The sequence below is a fragment of the Oenanthe melanoleuca genome, chromosome 7 (assembly GCF_029582105.1).
Source record: "Oenanthe melanoleuca isolate GR-GAL-2019-014 chromosome 7, OMel1.0, whole genome shotgun sequence".
Classification (NCBI taxonomy): Eukaryota; Metazoa; Chordata; class Aves; order Passeriformes; family Muscicapidae; genus Oenanthe; species Oenanthe melanoleuca.
In genome coordinates, this window is record NC_079341.1 from 3,875,006 (window position 1) to 3,900,004 (window position 24,999).

General features: G+C 42.0%; 1 protein-coding gene across 4 annotated transcripts in view; it reads left to right on the forward strand.

Moving 5' to 3' along the window:
• The window catches only part of IKZF2 (IKAROS family zinc finger 2), a 111,425-nt gene that overhangs the window by 79,859 nt on the left and 6,567 nt on the right, over positions 1–24,999 (forward strand). For all 4 annotated transcript variants that reach the window (XM_056496583.1, XM_056496587.1, XM_056496586.1 and 1 more), the window contains 2 exons: positions 14,294–14,431; positions 22,044–22,187. In XM_056496583.1, coding sequence (XP_056352558.1) covers positions 14,294–14,431; positions 22,044–22,187 — 282 coding nt within the window. The remainder of the gene's footprint in view (positions 1–14,293; positions 14,432–22,043; positions 22,188–24,999) is intronic.

Consider the following 24,999-nt stretch of genomic DNA (forward strand, 5'->3'; position numbering starts at 1 on the left):
GGAAAAGAGACCCAGCATTTGGAGCTGGCCTTTGTCAGTTCTTGAAGGAGTTTGTGAAACCTTTCAGCTTGAGAATGTTTGAGTTTGGAACCCAGCAGTGGTGTGAGGCCTTCTTTCATTGATATCTCAGAGCTGTGTTCCAGGGCAGTGTGAAAGGGAGAACCGCCCCTGACATTTTTGACAGCATATGTTTTAAGGTGTAAGAGAGGTATTTTTGCCATCTGGAAAGGAAGCCAAGAGAAACTAAAGGGAGTCAAAAATAACCCATAACCCACGCCACAGTAGAGTTGAGGAAAGCTGCTACTGATATATTCTCCTGAGCTCTCAGCAGCCTGTAATTATGAATTGGCTTACAGCTAAGATATTGATGGATATCACTCAAGAAGGAAAATGAGAATGTCTGGATTTTTTTTACAGTGAACCTGTACTGAACTCTGTGTGATCCTCCTATTTATAACCCTGTGTGAAGTTCAAGGAAACTTGTCCTGGAGGTTTCTCATGAGAGGGAACTGTGTTTTTACCTGACTAAAGCTCTCTGGATATTTTCCCATTTTTTATTTGATCTAAGTGTGAACTTTCTCCACCCTCTGCCCCTCCTTCCCTTCTGGAGTGGTTAGAGAGGTTGATTGCAGCCAGGATTACACAAGAGATGCCAGTTGCACACATGTTTTGCATAACTGTGCTGTGTTGATTTCAGACAGGGTGCCCCAAGTTCCCTCCCTGCCTTGCAACAGCAAGTCAAGATCTTTATCTTCATTCCTGAAGCTGGAGAAATGCTGCTGAGGCCCTGACTATCGAACCTTTGACAAAGAGCACCTGGATGGGGTGCTGCCCAGCAGCACAGAGCTATCCCTGTGGAAGAGCCTCTACTTAGAAGTTGTTTGGGCTCTTTGTATCAAAGGTACAAGAGTCCTTCTGCCACTGGGGAAGGGCTGCAAGTGATCACTGCCAGCTGCTCTGTGTTAAGAGAATGTGCTCCCCAAGCACATCCTTGGTATTCCAGCAAGAGGCATAAATATTCTCATGTGCTCTGGGACAGCCAAGCACCTCTCTTGGTGAGAACCCTGACTGGAAAATTAAGACAGGCTCATCACAGTGTTTGTTTTGGGGCTAGTTCAATGTTGCTATTATCTTTAGGAGCAGTGAGGTCTGCTTGAATTCAATGAGAATTAGGGACTTTGACAGCCTAAGCCTTAGCCTGTGTTCCAGTTCCTTTTGCCAGGAAATAGGTACTTTCTTCCTCCTGCCTCATTTATTTTGGAGTGCAAGTCAGGACCAAACTGGATGAGGCTTTGAGCAACCTGGTCTAGTGAAAGGTGTACCTGCCCATGGCAGAGGGGTTGGAATGGGGTGATTTTCAATCCTAAACCATTCTGTGATTCTGTGACAGCAGCACAGGGTCCCCCCCAGCCAAACAGAACTGGGACTGTTCCTAACAGGTCTTACCTCGTGGGACAGAGCTGGCCTTACAGGTAGCCAGAGCCCAGATGATTTAAGGGTTTCAAGGGCTTTCTAAAAAATAAATTATATGCAAAAATACAGAGAATGTGATGCTGAGATTTTTTATAGAAAAGTGACATGGGCCATAGACTCTCTCTCACATGGATACCCTTCATGTGCCTGCATTTTGCTCGTTTCCTTGGAGACAGTGTCTTGTCTGAGAGCAGTTAGCCTTGGCTAGGGAAGGCCTGACATTTCTGGTTTGTGGGATAAAGCTGTGCTGATGAATTTTCCAACGACCACAGAGGCAGGATTTGGTACAGACATAAGCAGTTCTGAGCAGGGTTATCATGTGGACATCACTAATACCTCTCTGGGGACACCACTGAAGTCCCTGGTGTGAGAGCAGGGTTCAAAGACCCTCGAGGAGAGCCCAGCAATCCCTGTCCCTCAGGTATCAGAAACGTTTTAGAAATTTCTCCCTTCCCTTTCCTTCTTCCAAAAAGCTGAGTCAGCTGGACTGGCATGTCTGGAACTCTGTGGCACCAGAGCAGGCAGTCTGCCAGCAGCATTACACACCGCATCCAAAGGAACACGTCACTCCTCTCTCTCTCTCTTTTTTTTTTTTTTCCTTTGCAATCCCCACCCTCTCCCTTTTATTTTTCCTTGTTGATCCGTGTAGGTGAGTCAGAGAAACCTGCTCATCCACAGCCTGTTCCTTCTTGCCAAATCCTGGAGCAGCACTCCCAGTTCTTGTTGGGTGTCAGGAATAGGTTATGAAAACAAAAACTGATGCAGTTGTTGGACCCCATAGTGTGGATGCACACTGAATGTGCCACTTAGACTGGCTTCCTAACAGAGTGATACCTTTTATAGGAGACACCTTATTCTGTTATTCGTATATAATATTAGTTTTATTCCTATAAAACACTGGGATGGAACAGGGAAATTATTTAAGGCATAAATTGGAGAACGTTTGGAGAGAAATGTGTCCATCTTAATTCCACTGAATTTTGAAGCAATGAAAGAGTGGAAAATTTCAAGGAGGAAAGCAGGTAGTTTTTTGGGTATCAATTTTAGTTTTACTAATCTGAAGAAATTCCATGGATATTGCCACATTTCCTCACAGTTTACATGTGATGAATTTCTGAACCCAGGAATTAAAACATCATGAATCTGGATTCCCATATCAGATCCTTACAAGTAAGAGTGCAAGGTGATAATTTGGCCTTTTTATTTACCTTACAATATTTATTTCATGAGTGGGAAGGGAGTGAGCGAGCAAACATGCAAGGTAACTTTTCCTCTTTGTTCAGCTGACTCCAGGAGCTGGGAGCTGAAGGAAAGCAAGGTATGATGTCTAGCTTGGGGTAACCCTGCAAGTGTTGGTAATCCTGTAGGGTCACTATCCATAGCTATATTTCCATCAAGCAGCATCAAAGCCTTGATTTTTGGCATCTTGTGTTGGAGTGAAGCTGTTCAGCTGCAAAGAACAGATCATTCACCAAGAAAAGTGCTTTGTTGGACTTTTATGTGCCATAGTAAAATGTCTGTGTTAGCTATATTGTGAAAAATGTATCCATTATGTTCATATGGTCTCTACAAGCAGCCTGTTTGTTCCAAGGGCTAAAAATGAGCCAACTTTGAGAGGCTGCTGCTACCATTCTGGCTGAGAAGCACCAGATTTCTGCCTTCATCAGCATGAAGTGCTGGGCTGCAGGCCCTGGGACAGAATCACACCTTGGTGAGGAGAAGGGAAAGCCATTTTGTGTCAGGTGATGTGCAACTCTTGGTGAAATACAGTCATTTCTCAGAGTTTCAGCCCAAGAGAAGAGGAGAGGAATGTTTACTGCCCAGCCACCTTCTGCAGAACCCAGAGGGCCAACAAAAAGGGACAAGGCATCAGTGTCACAGGTGGGAATGAGCCCAGGTGTTCTAAATTCCCATCTGCTGACTCAGTTACAGGACTTTCCACACAAATTAAAAGAATAGATGTCAAAAAAGGTAAAGATTTTTTTTTCTTCCAGGTATTGAGGAACAAGGAAATTTACATCCTTTCACTCTTGATTCAGACTTCTGGGTAAAATCACCTATTTCAAAGAGATTAGTGTAGCATTCACTATTATTATTTTTTTTTTTAATCAGGGAATGTAGTTAAGTATATTCAGAGTTTCCAAATTTCCCTGCTTTTACAGGAAACTTTTTGAAGTATTTTTGGATGCTTAGAGAGCTATTTTCTCTTGTCTAGCTTTTCTGTCTTTACTTTCAGCCTAAGCAGTTGCTTTTTCTTCCCTTCTTTTCTTTATTTTCCTTTTGGTTCAATTTCACACCCATATTTAATTCCCTTACATTTTTTTCTTCCTCCCTTTCAGTTGCAATTAGTTTCTGAATTTATCCAGGACTTGTAGTGCAAAGCTAATTGCACCAAAAAGGAAACATCTTAAACCCCCAAATCTTTTCCTTCCTTCCTCCCTTTTGACTCAATCTCTCTACTGAACACACCTAAAAAATCCTGGGTATTAAGAAGTACTCTGAAATTGTTGTTTTTTATTTTTTATATTGAAACAAACAATGAACATCCCTTCACCCCCCAAAAAAAAACCCACACTCAAACTCAAAACAATAAAAATAAATAAATAAATTTAAAAATTAAAAAACAAAAAAGAACAAGAAAAAAAAGTAGGAAAAGTGCCGAGACTAACAGGAATTGCAGAATTTTATTACCTAGATAAGATTAATCCAGCTTCAATATCAGACCTAGATACTTGATTTAGAGGTTTGTGCTAAAACAGAACCTGTCCAGTATCTCAGATTCCTCTCTAAAAGGTATCATCCTTTAAAAGATACCTTTACTGCTAATTTTGTTGTACTGAGAATTGTTTTCCTACAAAATAGTCATAATTTCCTCCTGCCAAATACTGTGATTAATTTTGACTGTGGAGCAGTAAAGTAGGTGAGAAAAGTCCCACCTTTACTGGGAGCTGTTCTGCATCATTGGTGATGAACACACATGTTGTGAGGCAGAGAGCAAGGGCAGGGGATGGGATGGCTGCACAGGTAGAAGGAGACAACTCTCCTGCTGTTTGACCTCATTTGTCACTGGTGCAAGACATGGCAAAAGCACATGCCTGAACAGCAGATCCTGGTGGGGGGAACACGAAAGCATGGCCCACACTGATTCCTGGGCAGTTAGAAAAGTGTGGATAACAATTTTCATGTCCCAAAGGAGCCCATTAGTTTCACAGCCTGACCTGCTTTTGGAAGCAAGATTTCCTTCAATGTTGGCCTTGATCAAAATAAGTGAAAACTCCCAGCATCAGTGGCTGGGAAAAGAAGAGGAGCTGTCAGTATTACTCTTCCCAAGTTGCTGTTATCTTCATGACAGCTTGGTCTTAATTGTCTGTTTCCAAAACTTTGTTCCTGACAGTGACAAGAAAAGGGGAAACTTACAGGAAGAGAGCGTGTTCTTCCTACCTGCTAATACAAGACATAAAACTGAAAGCTGCCAGGTGCTAAAAGATGCTTTTTCTCACACAGAAGCATGTAGGTGGAACAGGGGAAATCATTGCCACGGGATGAGAAGAAATTATTAAGGGCAGGGATTTTATGCAGGAGAAAACTTACCTAGTGTTACAGTGAAAGCTAAACATGGTGTCTCTCTGTCTCCTATTGTTTATATAGTATAGGATACCTGGTGGCACTTTGGCACTGCCTTTTCCAAATAATTCTTAGATTCTGTTAGCTTTGTAATGCTCAGGGATTTCTGCAGGATATGCAAAGGGGCTGCACTAGGAATAAATGCAAACTGCACACAGCTAATATGAATTGGCTTCAGGGTATTGAGAACAGAGAAAATTTCTCTTCCATAGAGAAATCTGGCCCAACATCTACATTTGTTTTACCCAAAGAGGAAACAAAAAGCCCCAAACAAAAGCTCTTGTGAAGGGAGTGTTTGTCCAGCAGCATTCCTGATCTGCAGCGAGGTACTCACACCCTGTGCTGCCCTGGGAGCTGTTCCTCCCCGCCTGCACTTGGAGCCTGCCTTGCCATGGATGACGTGGGGATCTCCAGCACCTCCTGACATTCCTGCTGAGCTGTGGCACTGACAGGGAGAGAGCAGCACAGAGCAGAGAGGAACAACAGCCCAACCTAAACTTGTTTTCATTCTACCTGCTCGCTCTGTTGCCAGGGCAGGGTTAAAATGAAGAGTAGCCAACAAGCACATTTTGGAAGGTTTGCTTTGTGAACCAATTAACACTCCACTTCTCAAGTCAATTTTATATAATGTTAAAGGTCTGAAATGGAGTGGAAAGTACAGAGCTGGTACACAGAGTTAAGGTCTAACCTCATTCTTCAGCCCATTCCTACCCACATCCAGACACCATGGAGACATTTCCAAAGTCACCTCTTGTATTCCTTGGAGGGCCTCTACCCCTTTAAAAGTAAGTGATGGCAAACCTGGCTGCTTGTAAGTCACTTTGAAACCAGCCAGCTGATAAAACACCAGTTATTTTGTGGACTTCCCAGTTTGTGTTAGTTCATCTCAGCACCAGAGTGCAATCTAATCAGAGTCCTTTTCTAATATTATTTAAACATTTCAAAATCCATGTAGAATTCCTAGCAACCCCACCAGTGTTGAGGTTCTGGACCCTCTGGGACAGTGCATCCAGGTCAGTGGCCTCACAGCATTAAGTGCAGAACATTTCCACTAGAAATTTTCAAATATATGTGAGGAAAGAAATCAGAATGCTTCATTTGCATTAATGTAAACTAAATATTAAGTGTCAGGTTCCTTTTGCCAGATGTGAATGAAGAGTTAAACCATGAGAAATACATGAGGAAAACTCTTATGTAGTGCAATATGTATTTCTTGAATTGAAACATACAGAATAGCATTGGTGCACATACCTGTGAATTTCATTTCTTTCAAAACTAAATGCAACATTATTGTCCCTATCTGTGTTTTCCTTGATTTAGTGAATGATTTATTTGTATGTTTTCACATAGACAGGTACATTTTCCTTTGTTTTTTGCACATACACTGATAAAATATACAAACCTGCAAAGTGAACAGGTGCTGCAGGAAAAAAAATGTGCTGCATCTTCTGTGCTGCAAAGGAAAAAAATGGGCTGTAAGATTCTGGCTTTTTCAGGAGCTGTGTGAATATTTGGGCAGTTTGGAAGATTTCAGTAATTCTGTGACTGTGCCAATGAAACAGGAGTTTGTTTGTTTATTTGTTTGTTTGTTAAACTTCTGGCACAAAAAGGGCACCTATTTATTTTTAACCCTGGTGGCAGATTGAAACATTGTTTTCTCTGTAAAATTCTGCAGATTAATAAATAAATACAATCTAATGAATCATATTATATAGCACAGCCACTAGTAGCTGCAAAATAAATTGAAACATCTATTAAAGTAATAACAAGCTGCAGGCAGAACCTCCTGAAGGTACAGATAAGAACTCAAACTTTTAGATGCTGTACCTGAGCACTGATATTTACAGATTTACTCTAGATTCTGACTGTGTGGTTACTATAGACAGGGTATGGATAGAAGAAGTTTCTTTGACTAGTGCTTGTAGCCAAGCTGTAGCATGGATGGAGTCCTCAGGGTTTATGTATGATCTGGTGTTTAGCACTACTTGCTGTGGCATATCGAGGGAGAACTGAGCACTGGGACAGCACTCACTGCTTGCTGCTTATTTGACAGTGCTGTAAACAACTGACAGGAGGATGCAGGTGTCAAGCTGCTGGTTTGTGCCCTGGAGGTGTTTCTAGGAGAGGCAAGCTTGTCTAGAAACACTGGGGTTGGAGGTGAGATTTTTGCTATTGTTTCACTGGGTGCTGGTGTACCACGAGTATCCAGCTGTGTTTCACTACCAGCTGTAATAGGATGTGGTAGCTGTCGACAGAAATCACTTATCACTGACTGCCACTGTGCAAAAAGCCAGGACAAGCTGCTTTTCATTTGCTGAGAACCTCACAAAATGCTGGGGCTGTTGAGCAGCCACGTATATATCAATTGCAGCTGATAATCATGTTGACTAAGAGGCATTGGGCCACGAGGTCACAAAGTCAGTTGAGTGCTCTGTTGTGAGCTCCAAGTCCAGACTGTATGTAGGCTTCTCCTGCTGTTCTGCTATATTTTGAGCTTTGAATCTTTTGAGGTGTTCAGAAACTGTATTAAGTGCAAATCTATTTGTGTGATCTTCTATACCACATGTTCTAGTGACCCAGCCCTTTACCACATGGCCTCATGAGCCCTAATATTTGGCACAAAATATGTTAATCCTAAAGGTCCTTGTAAAATGGAGAGCTCAGAATTCCATGATTCTGCATCCTTTGAAACATACCCCAGATATTGCTGCCTGTTCTTGGACTGGGAAGATTAAAAAATTAATGTGAAGTTTTCATAATATGGCTAGTGGTTTTGTTCTTTCTGAAAATTAGATTGCTTTAAGATGTCACAGGCTGGACCTTCAGGAGGGGATGCACTTGACACTGGGTGTCTCCAATCCGTGTGTTTATGCTCTAGCCTTTATTTTAGATGTTTACATGTTGTGGCTTCTGCATGCAGGCTGGACAGTCTTGGGCTGGTTGTAGGACTTGACCTTATTTCTGAACTCCAGTATATATGAGTATTGTCTCTGTGTGTGTGTAATCTCACAGGCAAAAAAGAAAAAAACAAGAAATGCATCAAAGAGCCCCCATGAATTTCAATTAACACATTTACAGTCATTAAGCACAGCAGTGAGATACAGCTTCAGAGGGGGAGGCAGTTCCCTTTGCAAAGCTACGTGCTGCTCAGAGCCAGCATGGGCTTAGGTCTCACTCTAATTTTTTTGTGATTAGTTTGTTCAGGGGTCTGTTATTCATGTAAATATTTTTGTGTGTGAGGCTTTGAGCCAGGCAGCTCTAGACGAGCCGAGGTGCACTGTTTAATTACAGTAGCCAGGCACAGCCACCGTGTTGCATCTCCACAGCCTCAGCCCTCCTGCTGCAGCCTCAGCTCTGGCTGTCAGAGCTGCATCCTTGGCACAGGGAGCTGGAGGTGGGAAGGACAACAGCAGCTGCTACAGCCACCTTTCTGCAACTATTGCACCCTCTCTTTTTTGTCTCATGTGGGGTAAATGTTTCCAAGCCTGGGGCACTTGACATCCCCCTGCGCTCACTGTTTGCCAGTCTGAAAGGACTCCGTGCAGCACATGGGCTCTAAATGCCACATGTTGTTTTATTTCTGATTTGATTTTCTTATTGTTCCTCTTTCTGTGCCATCCTAAGTATTTCCTCCTGCTCTTTAATGTTCACTCCCATATCTAATATAATCACAGTGTATTATTAAGTTCTTCATTTCTCAATAGAGGTACCAGTGCTATTTTTCTGTGTCTCCCTACTTGTGAGTGCTCCAGAAAATTAGCCTCTGTGCATCTGGCAAAGTGCACGAGTTCATTTACATGCTGTGAAGAAGGGAATTATTACCTTAATCATACGTATGAATAATTGAAGCCCAAGAAATCAGAGTAACTTGCCCGAAGTCACAAATTTGTAGTGTAACCAAGAGTTGAACTGCACGCTCCCCAGTCCCAACCCAGCGCCTTAAATCACATTTCCTACCTCTGTGATAAAGCTGATTGTGCTCTGATAAGTCCCATTCAAGGCAAATGGCTGCTTTGTAGGCACTGTGCAATTGCAGAACTGTTCCCTTCCCTCAGGCACCTTCCAGTTTGAGGGAAGAAAACAATTAGTGACTTAATAAAGGTTATGATTATGATGAGGAACTCACTGATATGTTGATATGCTCAAATGCATCCAGAAACAGCAAGGCTGGTGAAAGGTCTAGAACACAAGACCTCTGAGGAGTGGGTGAAGGAGCTGGAGTTGTTTAGCCAGGAGAAAAGAAGGCTCAGGGCAGACCTTACTGCTCTCTAGAACTCCTTGAAAGGTTATAGCCAGGTGGGGATTGGTCTCTTCTCTCAGGCAATCACTGATAGGACAAGAGGACACAGCCTTAAGCTGAGGCAGGTAAAGTTTAGGCTGGGCATTAGGAAAATATTCTTCACAGAAAGAGTGGTTGGACATTGGAATGGGCTGCCCTGGGAGGTGGTGCAGTCAGTGTCTCTGTCAGTGCCATGGTTTAGTTGATAAAGTGGGGTGAGGTCATAGGTTGGACTTGATGATCTCAAAGGTCTTTTCCAAGCTAGCTCATTCTGTGATTCTGTGAAGTATCAGCTCAAAAGACCATTTTGGCTTTAACACTGCTCCAGAAAGCTTCAGTTGGAGAAGACTGATGTTTGCTCCAGCTCTGGGGTGCTGGGGGCTGAGCAGGAGTTCAGATTTTACAGAAATAAGTCCCACTCCATGCACTGCTGCCAGAGGGTCGCTTGCTCTGAGCCAAAAGTTGCTGCATTAGATGGCCTTGCAGTGCAAAAATCCTGGCTGGCTCCGCTTGCACGATCTGGCCAGGGCAACAGAGAAGAACAAATGGGGATGTGGGGCAAAGGCTCTGCTCCTGGGACTGGGCCAGCCCACGTCACACGGGGAGTGATGCCCGGCCCTGCCTGAGCAGGACGTGTGAGTGCTCATCTGTGGCCGTGGGCACGAGCAAAAGGACAGGAGGAATTCTGCTCTGCATTGCTGCAGGGGACAATGTGCTGCCCAAGCCAGGGAGTGGAGTGTCAGTGCTCTTTGGGGAGGCAGGATTTTAGCTCACTAAAGTGCAGTGCAGATCTGAACCCGTTCCATAAGCCTTTCTCGCTTTATATGCTTATGGCAAGGTGGTACCTGGGATGCCTTGTTGTTTCCCTTTGACTTATTTTATATTCTGCTATTCACTCCCATCTCTTTTGAGAGCAGAATGCTGTGTGAATGCCTTGCGGGCTCTTTCTCTTTCACTGACCTTTTTTTATGACTGCAAAGAAGTTTCCCTGGGCCCAAGTCTGCTTTCTGTCTTGAGTATTGACCTTAGAGTTACACCACCTCATTGTCGCTACACGCAGACTTCTCAGCTATCAAAGTTCACCCACAGGACTCAAAGTATTCCTAACTCAGAAACACCTTGCTTTTATGTCCTCTTCCTCTCTCCCCTCCTCCCCTCCACATGAGCATTTTAATTTCACAACCAGAATCCATTTTGCTGTGAGTTTCGACGAGCGGTTCACCTGTTTCCAGGGTAAAAATTGTACTTCAAATTTAAATGTCTTTTTCACTGTGACTGTCATAATATTTTCCATTTGAGGCTGAGATTCCACCGTGGGTTTTCTGTGCCATGTTGTCATCTGTCCAAATCTGAGCTTAAATGCGTGGAAATTCTGACATTTCAGTAAGAAATATAAAGTGGGTTTTTTATGTTCTTCAAGTTAGCTGTTTCATAGGTGTGGCCACTGGGTTTTGCCCAGCACTCTGGTCTTTCCCAGTTCAACAACAGATCAAAGATCTCTCAAGTTTGCTTGTTTGCATTGACTGTGCCGTGTCATTTTTGTGAGAATAAGTGACAATGATTTTTTATCTGGCTGTTGATCCTGAAGAGCTGATAACAGAATAATTGCCCCAAACCAGGGATTTCCAGCCTGACTTTGCTTGGCTAGTGCTGGATGCGTGTGATGCCGAATGTGGTGTCCATGTATGTGCACATATTGGAGAAGGCAGCTTCAAGTCAAGCAAGCTTGGAGCAGTTTCACAGAGAAAATGTAATAGAAATGTGTCTTTAGTGGGGATTTTGAGAGGGGTTTGTGCTGTTGGACTCCTTATGCCCAGTAGTGTGAGCTCCATGTTTTGGGGGCAAATTTTGAATATCGCCGTTTACCTACACTCAAGCATTTGACAAAGGCTGAAATCTTTTTCGTCAGTCATGTGGTTTCATGTCAGGCTGTTATGTGGAACAAAGTACGCTGTTGAGATTATCACTGAAATTGAATTCTCTAGAAGGCTTTTGCAGCTTTCTGTCAGGTAATATGAAATACATAGAAATGTACACCCACTGCCAACATTCGCTTCCTTTTTTTTTTTTTTTTTTATCATTAACTTCTTTGAGAATACAAGGGGATATTTGCAGCTATTTCAGTGGCTTGACATTTGTCACAATGATACAATTTCTAAAATGTTGACTGTAATTGCTGCCTCAGCTCACTGAACTTCTTACTAAACAGACTGTGAGAATTGCTGGTGACACAAACTCCTGCTATCAGAACTGATTCCATTGTGGTCTGACCTGATCAATTGCTCTTTAATGCAAGTCACAGTGACTCTGTGTAATCTCTGTAATTTTATAGTGTAAATCTCTGTGTAAGATTTTACACCTTTGGGGCTATGATGTGATTACTTCTCTACAGCCAGAGGGGACAGAGTTGGGAAATGAACCCAAGGGAGTTATGCTTGATACTACTCAACTGGTGCTCACAGATTTCATTCTTCATTGTTGTGTATTGAGCAACATGACCAACATTTGCCAGTATTGTTTATTCTCTTATCTTTCCCCTGGAGAAGGGAACGTGTATACTGGGCCTGTTTTTTTTCCTTGAGGAATTATGTTCCTCAAATCCCATATTGCCTGTAGAAATAATGTCTTTATCATTAACTTTTATCTTCTCTATTAACCTTCAGATTTGCTGGAATTTGGGTAGCTGACCATCCAAGATATCACTAGAAAAGCTCTGCCATGTTGTATGTGAATAGTTGTTTTTTAATGGTTGCAATTCAGGGAGCAACCATTTGAAGAGGTCTAATAAAACCTCTTTTTTGATTATTAATTTTTTATAATAAGAACTTGTAGCAGAATATTTCTCTCTGTGCTAAATGATAGTAATGTAATTAATTGTAGCTGCCTAAAAAAGCTGGAAGCAATCATCCCTTTTCTTTGTGTCTTACAGTTTATCTAAGTTACTTGATAGCATAGTGTAGTCAGACTGGGTGGGCTAATTCAGAAACATATTTCTTCCCATTGCACTGGATTTTTTTATTAGACACCACCTTAGCTTCTATTGAAGGTGTCAGACTGGCAGACATTGATGCCATCTAGATGCACGATGAAGCATTGTAATGGTGATTATGGAAGTCTCTCCATCCTGGGGAATCTCTGATGTGTTTTCCTCAAAGTGCCTCCAGAATGAACTGGCTGGTTCATGTTTAAGAGCTGAGACTTGATCCAGATCGTTCACATCAAGGGCAATTATTCCGGGAATGATAATGAGTCTCACACTGGGCCTCCACTGAGAATTCCATTACCAGCATCAGTTATGGCAACAGTGTAAGCAAGTGAGCAAACTAAAGTAAGGGCCACAGCAACTCTTCAGTCCAAGACACACTTTCTTGAGGATAAGCCTTAGCTTGAAACAAAGAAATCCACAGTTTGGATACCTACTAAAAGCAGGGGTTTTTTTTCCCTCAGTGGAAAAGTTGGTTGTGTACTAAAATGTGCACACAAACTTCTTGGGAAAACCCAAACCTTTCTGCAAATGTGTTCTTTTCATCAAATCCCCTTTTTTTCTGAGACAGAAACATTTGAAAATGTTGGACCAGCTCTGGGGCTGGGGCTCAGGCTTTTTCTTCTTCCATTATAGGATGTGGCACGTGCTGGTCCTGCCGAGGACCCTGAGAGACCCATGAAAAACCCTGACCTGGTTCTTCATGTTTGAGCCCTCTGCCCAGCTCATTCTTGGCTGTGCCTGTCCTGCACCCCTCCACAGCTTCCCTGCATTTTCCTATCCCAATGGTGACAGTGCAGTTTGGCTGCAATTAGAACAGCTCAGATTTCATTAAGTAAATGACTGTGAAAAGCTTTCAATATTTCAATATTGGGACAAACCCAATAGAAACATGTAGATTACCCAACAGAGGATGTTCTCAATTGCTTTGGCCAGAAACTAAAATTCCTACCTAAGATTTTCAAAACTCTGGAAGAAGTTTGACCTTCCCCTTCCCTAAGCCAGCTCTGAAGTTTGCAGCTGATGGTATTTTACTAGACTTGCAGCACTGACTTAATAGCTCTTTAGTTATTAGAGGATAAATGTTCATGTTCTACAAGTTTAAATTATATTAAAAGCCTTTATTAGCACCACTTGGCAAAATACCTTCTGGCTAGCTTTCTGGCCTTGGGCTAGGCCATTCTTGTGGTTTCTTAATGACATACTATGAAATGGATATAATTTATGAGAATTTGGTGCCAGGTTTTGCGTGTATTAAGAAGCATTTGCTATTTGTGTTTAATGCTTCTGAGCAAAATGAAGAAGATTAAAAATTTGAGTTATGTTTTGCATTCATCTGGCTTGATTTTCATTGTACATGGCCTTTTGTGTTTTTATGTATATATATTTCTATAATATATTTTTTTCTATTATCTGGTCTCTGAATTACTGTTGGTTGTTCAGTTCTGGCATGTAACAGTGCTGTTACCAAAGTTACTTTCAATTTATTTTCCAACCCTCCCTGAGTAATTTTGGCAAAGCGTTCTCAATGAAATAACTCCTCTGAGCCACGTAATAGGTTTCCACGCAGTTGGGAGAAGAATTAGGCCACTGGGGCAGCTCATTTTTATGAAGGCAACCGTGTCATGGGCCAAAGTTTTTTTCCCAAGAGACTTGGTGCTGGGGTGTGATTCATCTGGTTGGTGTTTTCCCCCTCTCAGCATCTGTTTATTTGCTTTGCCACCAAGGCTGCTACAGCGTTCGTGTGAGAAACGGATGGGGCAGAGCGGTGGGAGGAGGCGTGTGCGGTGGGAAAATGGGGCTGGGAGAAAGGCCAGGGCTTGAGTAACCTTTCTGAGGTGTGTTTCCATCACAGGGGCTGTTTGTGGCGGAGGTGTGAGTTGGGTGATGGCAGCAGCCGTGGCTCTGACCCCATGCTCTCATTCTTTCCGCAGTGGGGAAGCCTCACAAGTGCAACTACTGCGGCCGGAGCTACAAGCAGCGCAGTTCTCTGGAGGAGCACAAGGAACGCTGCCACAACTATCTGCAGAATGTCAGTCTGGAGGCTGCTGGGCAGGTCATGAGTCACCATGGTGGGTGCACGCCGCCTCCAGAGCTCCCTCGGGCTGGGAGCATCTCGTGCGCGGCTTTTTTCCGTCTCTTTTTCTTCCTTCCTTTCCTTTTAGAGGTTGCTTACACTCTGAGAGGCAGGAGAAGAATGGATGGGCTGAAAGCCTCCCTCTGATCAGTTTAGCAGCCCTATTTGTGCTTATTTTGTTTAAGTCAGTATTTCACACTTTTTAGTATGTGTACATATGCAGACATGAAAATAAAGCCAAATCACCTGTTCAAAATTGCCCAAAACGTCGTATCATAGAATCATGGAATGGTTTGGGTTGGAAGGGTCCTTAAAGACTCTCCAGTTCAACCCCCTGCCATGGACAGAGACATCTCCCACTATCCCAGGTTGCTCCAAGCCCCATCCAATCTGGCCTTGGATACTTCCAGGGATGTGGCAGCCACAGCTTCTCTGGGCACCCTGTGCTAGGACTTCCCCACCCTCACAGGGAGGAATTCTTTCCCAATATCCCATCTATCTCTGCCCTCTGGCAGTGGGAAACCATTCTCCTGTCCCTCCATCTCTTGTCCCAAGTCCCTCTCCAGCTCTCCTGGAGCCCCTTTGGTCACTGGAAGGGCTCTAAGGTCTCCCCAGAGCATTCTCTTCTTCTGGTGAACACTCCCAGCTGTCCCAGCCTGGCTCCAGAGCAGAGGAGCTCCAGCCCTTGGAGCATCTCCAAGGCTTCCTCTGGACTCATTCCAACACCTCTATGTCCTTTTTATCTTGGGAGTCAAAGCCATGAATAAAATGCATAATTCTCTTCCCCTTCCTTTCTGATAGTGATTGATAATTAGGAAAGATAAGGATAGCAGAGGTATTCAGAAATCATTATTTCTACCCTCTGTAATATTATCTTATCCCTCCAAAGAAAAGGGAGGGATGGATGTAAAAATCTCTAGAGCAGAATGGAATTCAATAGTGTTGTAGAAAGTAATTATAACAAAAATAAAAAATGTTTGTATGCATTTACATTTGCTAGTATTAGTATGTTAACTAACACTGCATGTGTTAATATACATAAGGACTGAAGATTGCCAAGAAGATTGTTGAAAGCAAGAAATGTCAAACTCTGTGAATTTTTTTTCAGAAATTTCTGGAGCTATTAGTATGGATAATGAGCATAATGTCTCAGACTGCAGGGTTGAAGGCTTATCTGTAGCACTAAATGCTAAATGGTAGCTGTCCAAAAATGGTTATAATTTTATTCAAAATTAGTGTCTCACAAACTCTTCTAAAACTGAACTTCTTTTAACTATTCAAAGTTGACTTTAGTTGTTTTGGTACTTGAAGTCTTTAAAATTTTTTACTGTTCAGAAAATATAAAAATGGTATGTTTTCCATTTGATTAAAAATTACTATATATATATATATATATATACAAAAAAAGTTAGGTTGTGGGTAAATTAAAAGGCAAAAGAGCACTTCCACTTTTTTTTTTTTTTTTTTTTTTTTTTCTTTTTCATTTTGCTTATCATGATTGAGTGAAGTCATACGGCTTCATCTGGAAATTATTTCTGTAAAATCATTTTTAAAAACTTAAAATTCGAGCTGAAATAAAATCTATTCATAGGCTGTATTTTAGTGACAGAAATCTCCAAAATTTTTAAATAGTACTTTCCCATGACCAATTTAAGCCTATAAAGGCACATAAGACAGTTTTAGTACACGTTGCCAAAATATTCATACAGCTCTGTTAAGTAATTGCTCTCTTTGTAGACACCCTGGAGACTAAAGTCAACATTTAAAATGTCATGGATGTTTTAGAGATATTGAAGTGATTATGTGCCTGAGGTGGCTTTTTCCTGGTAAAAATCAGTGAAAAGGCAGATTTCAGGGCTTTGCCCTTTGGAGGTACCTGTTGTGGGCTTGGTCAGTTAGACAGGAGTTGAACCACTGAATTGATCCCACCAAAATACACACTCCTCATGCATGTCTTGTTAACCAGGGAGAGATGCCTTCAGTCAGCCTTTCCTTAGAGAATAACTGGAGGCTGCCCATAGCTATGGCAGCCAGGATGTTTGAGATCCTGTTGTGGAGGAGCTTCCCCAGTGCTGCTCAATGTCTGGGTTTATTAGATGGCTTTTTATTAAAATTATGAATTAAAATAATTAGAATTTCTGAGGAAATCTAAAACTTTTTCTAAGCTGCCTAATGCCATGACAAGGAGGGTAAGTCCTTAACCTTGTCTGCCCAAAGAAGCTGCAGTGATTGACCTTGCATTGATTTTTCTACCACCTGAAGTTAAACCAGTGCAAATCCCATGTGGACAGTTCTTTTATTTACAGCTTGACTGACTTTGCTTGGGCTTAAAATAGAAGTGTTCACACAACCACTTCACTTTTCTCAACAAAATTAGCTTAAAGCAGCACTTTGAATTCAGCTAGTGCCTCTTTCTCCTCCGGGCAAATATGTCTGTGTCTCCCCTGGTGAATGTTTAAGGGGATGTTTGATCCACTGTCTTCATTTAGTTGTTTAGTGAGGGCACAGCGAGGACAGGCAGCAACAGGGAGCTCCAGATTCAGCTGGGGCCAGGAATAAATCTCAGCTCACATCCCAGCATCACTCACACCTCTGAAGCTCATCATGAGGGTCATGAGCACCAGCCTGTAGAGGTCTGCAGCAAAATCCTTTTCCCTGGGACTCTAAAGACACCAGGGAAGAATACAAAAATGATTACTCAGTTTAATGTTAGGCCTTATGCTAACCCTGAAAAAATTGTATTGCTTTCCTTGTCTCCCATGTCCCACATGGAAATTATATTCTTGAGGATGACTAAGAGTATGTTTTGGAGAATTTTATTTTGCATCCCACTGAGGTTGAGCTTTGACTCTCTTTCCAAATACTTGGTGTTTTGTTTTTGCTGGGCATTTTGAAGCCTTGGAGTGTGTTTTGGTGTGACTCCTGCTCAGGACTTCAGCCTTGCACACAGAACAGGGAGACATGGGGACTTTCTTATCCCTTCCAGCATCCTGCTCCTCCTGCTTTAACAAGACCAGCATTGGCCAACACTAAGCATTGATCCAAATTATTTCTGCAGGAACTAATTGTTCCAGAAAACTGGAAGCAGCCTCTAGAGGATTTGGATTTCTTTCAAGCATTGTGCTCAATCCCTCCAGTTTGCAGGCATTCTATAGACATCTACTTTGGTGCTTTCAATTATCTCTGTCTTGCAGATGGCTAGATCACCTGACTGAAGCCACAAGGGGAAGCAAGAGAGGAGAAAGGGGGGCTGGTTTTGGGGGGTGGGTAGGAATGTACAAATCTCTGGGTCATGTTCCATCCTCCTGCAGGGTGCCAGTTGCTTGTTGAGCTGCCCCTCCTTGTGTTCCTGTTCCCTGCTCAGCAGGACAGATGCTGCAAGACAGATCCCATGATTTTGTTGTTGAAAGTTTTCAGCTAAGCAGTGCTAGCTCTGGAAAGAGAAATTAGTCTGCAGTCTCCTAGCTAGCAGTGTATTGAAGGTGACAAAAGGGACAGTCCCTGAATGCCAAGAACATGACCTTTGCAGGAAAGAACAGGGAGAAATGTTGAAGGCTAGCTCTGGTTTACACCCAGCTATGTCTTCTTCTCCACTGCCACAAAGCCAAAAATCCAGAGAAGCTATTCCAGGGGAATGGAGAAGGGTGCTCTTTTCAGGAGAAGGAGAAAGAAGCCTAGCCCTAGGCTGTGTGAGGCTCAAAGGCCAGCTCCACATAAAACACACAATGGCCTTGTGTCTTTCCCTCTTACATAGTTGCTTAAAACATCGTTAAAATGCTGGTCCCACAGGACACTTCCCACCAGGGTCCATGGGAATATTTCCTGTCATTTCTCTGCACACACACACTTCTTTTAAATAGCAATATTGTGAGCCTCAGAAAGGAAATTGAGGTTGATGGAGTAATACTAATTTATACCAGCTGAGACTTAGCCCAGTGTCTGGTGTCTGCACACAAAATATTTATCAGCAAAACACAAAAATTATACACTGGGTAATTTTTTTACTTCTCTTTTTTTCAGTATTATTTCTTTGCTGGTACAGCATAAACTTTTTTAATAGTTAATGTGGTTTCTTACCAAATTAAGAAGTAAAAAGTTAAAAATATTCACTATGATTGAAAAAACAATGTCTTCAGGAAAAGAAAGACTGTTCTGAAGACTATCCAAGTTTATAAATTGAGAGTTTAAGCTTAGAAACAACACTTTGTGTTAACTGCAATTGAGTATTGATGGTGTCAGAGGTGGTGAACTCTTCCATGGGCAAACCCTGATAGCTGATGAAGAACATCCCTGAACAGAAACATACTCAAGCGTGGGCTTTTCCTGGGCTGGAAGTTTGATTTTTAGAATAAAAAAACCTTCCTGAGCTGAGACTGTAAATGCTCAGCATAAAATGAGTTGCTGTATCTGAGCTAGTTATATCCTGTCAGCTGTTCTTTGGTTGCTCTCACTACCAAGGTAATGAAGTAGGATGTACTACAACAAAAAAGGAATTGCATTTACTGCTGAGTAAATGTGTACTCGAGCTTCTACTACAGAGCAGCTGATTGTTGAGAATTGGTAGTTGTGTGTGATCAGTTTGTTTTTCCCCTTTCTTATTTTGGTTTTTTCTTTTGAAAAATGGAGGCTGGGCTACGTGTCCTTTATTTGTGTGTTTTTAAAATTGAAATGAAAGTTAATGTATCTAGAATTGTCAATGTAATACGTAACTTTTTGGGTTTCTGAAATGTGACATTCATCTGTTTGGTCCAGTTCTACCTGCTGTTTAAATGATTTCAGAAACTAGACTATTTCCTTCTTTCCCTTCTCCCAGGAAATCTGCATAACAAAACACACTCTGGTCACATATTTCTGTTGTAACATAAATATTGGTGTGATTCAGTGATTGTGTTACAGAAAAGAAGTGCTTTGGATTATAGAGTTGGGTTCTGAGGTGGGGAAAAGTACCTTCAGCATGAAAGATGGAAAAGAAAATGCTTTTATTGTTGATGATTTTAGTTTTCAAATGAGTCCAAGCAGGATTTTTGCCTGGCTTAGAGAAGAGCAGATGTCTTTTTTAGCACTATTCATTTTTCATGGAAGAAAGGTTTCAAATTATGTGTAGGAAATTTTACACACATATGCCCAGCAGCAGAATTATTTAATTATTACTTAATTGTTATAAGACCATACAAATGTCACTACACTGGGGGCTTATTCAGATGGCTGTTAAAGTAATCTGGAGCTTTGAACTGGTTCAGAATGCCTTGAAAAGGTGCTCCTAGGAAGGATTGAGCACCTTCCTTGTACCACACCTGCAGCCTTGTGTGTCCTCTGCACTAAGGGCTGGCAATCCTTGAAGTGGCACCCAGGTGGGCATGGCCCATGGCAGTCACATCCTGGGACTCACAGTGTGTGTGCCTGTGCATGCATCCACGGAGCTTGGGTAAGCCAAAAAGGACACTCAGGTGCCAGTTCCCAGTGAAAATCAGCAGACACCATCTTTCCTTTCTTCCCAAATCTCCGTGGTGAATACTTGAGTGGTGCAGATAGCTCCTGGCCAAGCACGGTGTTTAATTAACCTTAAAGCTTTACCCTTAGCTCTTAAAGTATTCCAGGCCTCCCAGTCTGCACTGGGCATTAATTAGGTCACTTGAACACTGCATCCCATTTTGTTGCAACATTAGATTCGTTTCATATTTATGCTTTTTTCCCCTCCCTTTCAGGGATGCCAGCAGGACTGCCTTGTAAATGAGAAACCATTGTGTTTCTCAGGGGGAGCATCCTGTACAAATAAAAAAGCAACAGAGTAAATCATTTTACAGCATATGGTAGATTCTAAGCCTCAAAGTACTCGGCTTTCCATAGCAGCAGAGGCACAAATGGAATCAAATGAATAAATTGCCATGTTTTCTTATTATGGATGTCTGAATTGAGAAGTTCACCTGAGCAGATACTCTGTTTTGTATTTAAATTGCCTGGTATTTGCTCTTCCTTACTAGAAAGAAGGCAGAGACAAGGCTTTTATCACCCCATTTCTTGTATATTATGTGCTAGCAAACAGCTGTGTTTAGGAGCAGGGGGGTGATTATTCCATGTCAGGATCCTGAAGGCAGTGCAGTCACATGGAAGGAAAGTGGGCTGGTGGTGTTCATTTATGGCACTGTCTGGGAGAAGGTGTCTGTGACACAAAAGGCTGCCATGGTGAGAGACTGGAGGAGGGCTGGCAGAGCAGGAGGGTGCCATCCTTCTCTGCCACCTCTGCAATACCCAGCACTTCACTGGGAGCCTGATCTAAGACACAGAAGCAATGGGTTCCTCCCAGTTTACAAACTGTAGGAACTCTGTGCCAGATCACCCCAGTTTCTGTTTATCTGCCATCCACTCTTCATACCCAAGCCATCCCATCAGCACATGGACTGGTGGCTGATCCCTCTCATGTTCTTCTTGCTTCTTTCTGAGGATGAATGCAGGATAATTAAGCCTGGTATAAAACTCATAGCAGCAGAGCAGAGCTACACACTTGATATATATTGCAAATGACTGGGACTCTCCAGGCCTGATCCACAGTCTGGTACCACTGATTGTAAGAGGATGATTGTAAGAGGATGCTCAACAAAACCAAAGTACTTTGTAGGTGCTTAAGAATGGCTATATCAGCAAGTGGCATAAAACCCTGTGCAAGTGTCTCACTACTCTGGTTAGAAGCCTGTGCAATTCCTACATTTTAGCTTGAGCATCTTGTTCCCTAAACCAAAAAATCACAGGAGTAAAATGAGTAAAGACAGAAGTTACTGCTTTTTTGTTTTTGTCTCAAATAGAGTATGAGCATTGCCCCTGATGTAATTAGCACAGGGATGCTCCCTGGTGATCCCTGATCCCTGATGATGTGAAATAAGGTGCAGAAATACTCTGTTTGCAGACTGTTAGATCTGTGCTTGAGGGGATAAAATATTAATAAAAAAATTGGTAGTTTCTGTGTATGATTCTGAAGGGAATTTCCATGTGATATTAATCTTGTAATTCCAGTACAGTGTGTGTTGATTTTACAGTCTCATTACAGTGTGAAGAGAGGAAATATGGGTTAGGAAACTGATCCTTCATTGGAGAACCCTGTGTCTTAGGGTGCACACAGCCAGGCTTAGCAAACACAACCCATCAATGCCTTGTGGGATTTTTTTTTTAATGATTGAGATTGGTGCAAAAAGATAATAAGAGTAATTATGCTGTATTGTAAGTGTGAAGGGAATACACAAAGAATGATGATAACTAAAGATTTACACTGGTGACAGCTGACCGTATTGAAGAGAGAATATCACAAAATGTCACCTACAGAGTGAGTTTTCTGAAGTGTCCCCTCCTCACTGGTGATCTTGAGTGTCCAGAACAAAACAAGCCCTTCTATAAATGCTTAAAGTTGGATTTCTGCTAAATAAGATGTTCCTGAGGAGAGATGTTTTGTGAATGTGCTCTGCTTCCAGGTGTTGCTGTCTTGATGCCCAATGTGTTCTTATACCTTGCTTTATGTTGTGCTGCACCTGTTGCACAGTCAGCAGGGCTCAGATGATTGGTGTTGTCTGTGAAGTGTAGACCATACCTGTCTGATGCCATTTTTTGGTTTTATGTAGTACCTGCTCTGGAAGATTGTAAGGAACAAGAGCCTGTGATGGACAACAATATTTCTGTGGTGCCTTTTGAGAGACCTGCTGTTATAGAGAAGCTGACAAGCAACATGGGAAAACGTAAAAGCTCCACCCCACAGAAGTTTGTGGGTAAGATGCACATGAGCCTTTTATTCTTTTTAGTGCATGGGTATTGGTTATGTACTATTTATAATAGCCAGAGGAACTAGGGGAAATGTAACACTCTCACAACTTGGTTCTGATACAGCAATGGGGGTGGTTAAATCACAGCAAAAAATCATGATAATTATTGAATTCATTTTATTAGTCCAGAGAATTCAAAAGTGAAGTCCACTGTCATGAAAATGCCTTAATAAACCTTGAGCCTTTTACTTAATGCTATTGTTTGTAGTTTTTTAAAAACTTCTCTCTGGCCCTTTTGAGATTTAGACTTGTCATCTTCCCTCTCCTTGTTCCAGAAAACAAAAGCAAAAACAAAAACAAGCTAAGACTGTCATATAATTATCTGTCTCCATATGTGTTAAAAAAAACAAACAACAAGTCTAATTTGTATTAAATTCCTGACACTTGGCAGCAACTGGTCTGATAACACTGGCATGAGGAAGTAAATCACATCACTTGTGTTGGAAGAAGTTCTTGTTCTGAGTGCAGCACTTTGCACACAATAAAGTTATTAATGTATGGATATGAAACAGCATTGGGTGGCTTTTGGTTACTAGATTTAGAATCCTAGTTGAAAAATTAATATTTTGCTTTGTGTCTTGACGTATTAAAATTATTCAGCTTGTAACCAGTGACAGTATGGAGAATTTTACTTGGTTTGAGCTGTAACTTAAAGCTTCTTTTTACTGCTACTGAAGCCATGCAAAACTTCTTAGGAGGGAAGTTGGAACAGAGAATTGTTTGGGGTGAGTGTCAGGCTCTGAAGTCATGTAATAGACGTTTTCCAGCTCACTCCTGGAAGGGCAGTCACACAGAGCTTAAGGGTGCCTCATTCTGCATACACTGAGGACACTTGCAGAGAGGATCAGAGCACTGTAGGCAATTAGCACAGCCATTTAGGAAAGTTGTCGCCCCTCAGCTAAATGCAGATTCAGATGGATTTGTTAAATCACCCCTGAAGGTGGCTGTAAGCAAGTTACATGGCTTGGAGTAGCAGGGGGCCAGCAGTGTGCAGCAGCTCACCTGGGGGGACTGACACACTGACCTGGCTGCTCTTGGTCAGCTGACCATTCCCAAATATCAGTGCTGAGCCAAGGTTAGGCCAGCAATGATCCATCCCACGTGGGGAACCCTGGGAGACATCAGCATTTCCTATGTTGCTGTATTTTTAGACCAGAAAGGTGATTTTACTTGTCCACTCATGCACCATTGACCATATGTTGTTCTTGTGTTCAGAGGTAAATTTACTGACTGGAAATCCCTGCCTGAGAGATTTACATTATTACTCTCTTCAGCAGGTTATACTACTTTGTTGTTAGATAAATAAATGTTTTCTAATAAGTGTAACATATCACATTCCATATGTAGGAAAAAAGTACCCTCTTTCATATTTACCATATCTTATTTTTCTGATCTTTAGTGGCATCACAGTGTTTAGATTGAATAACAGCAGTCTTCACTTGGCTGCCTTTCTTTTTTTTTTTTTCCCTTCTCCCCTCCACCATGACCTCACTTTTCTTCCTCTTTTCTCCCCAATTAAATATTGTTCAGCTCTGTCAGGAAGAGTGTGTAATGGTTCTGTTGCTTGCAGGAAATTTTCCAGTGCATACTGCAAGCGTGGCACCTGTCCAAAACAACTTAATGGTGTTTATGAGAAGGTCATGTAAGCATAAGCTAAAATCTCTGCATGCTACATCTATCAATGCTTTACTGCTCTTTCTGATCAGCAGTCTCCAAGGGACAGTGGTTATGGACCACAGCCTCTCCTGTGGCTTAATTTTCAGGAGGAAAGGAAGCAGCATACAGCAAATAGGATGAATTCATTTCTATGTGAGAGACTTGGTTATATATCTGCTCTTGAGGTTCTAGTCCTACCAAACAGTTGAAATAGTGGAGGCAGTTATGATGTGAGCTTGTGATGTGCAGGAGTGTGAGCACTTCTTTTTGCTTCTTGTTCAATGAGGGAGAGGCAGACGCCAGTTAAATTAAAAGCAGCCGTCTTCAGGCCGGTCATGTGAAGCAGATTCACGTATTTTCAGCTGGAATTGGGAACTTACTCTCAGAATGTCACCAAGGTTAAGAACTGGCAGGATGCAAAAGGAGACATTCATGTGGCTTACGATAAGAGCATGGTTGTTAGAGTAAGAATTAAAAATACACGGGCGTCTCAGAACAGATGAAGATCAGCCGGCTGCCAAATTACAGTCAGCTTCTGGTTAATGGGGGTCAGGGAGAAACTTCCCCAGGGGGAAATGCTGGAATGGCTTTCTCCAAGGTTTCTTGTAGCTTTCTCCCAAGGGTCCAGCACTGCAGCTGCTTCAGATACTTGATGAGATGGACTACAGGTATCACAGGACAGCTGTGGCTGTGTGCTTTGATCTAGATTCAAATACCTGTTTTGGGGTTTATTTGAATGTCATATGGCCAGAGGGGAGAATGTTTTTTTCTTCTACTTCACTAATGTAGGGCAAAGATAAATAGGCTGAGCAAAGTTTAAATGAAAATTCAGAATGATTGGTCTGATTACTTGATTTTAAATACAGAATTGGCTAAAGAGAAATTTAATTTGGAAACCACATCGTACTGGTCTGTTGGTTACTTCTGAGCTCTGTGTTTTATACCCTCTCCTTCCCATGTTATCATTTATTTTACTTTTTTATGTCACACTCCATTTCTCAGGCTCTGACATCTTTGGAACTGGTTCATAATTAAAGGAATAAATAATTCAGGTCACTGGCAATTTACAGCTTTCTTTGCTGTCTGTGCTGGAGTAACTAAA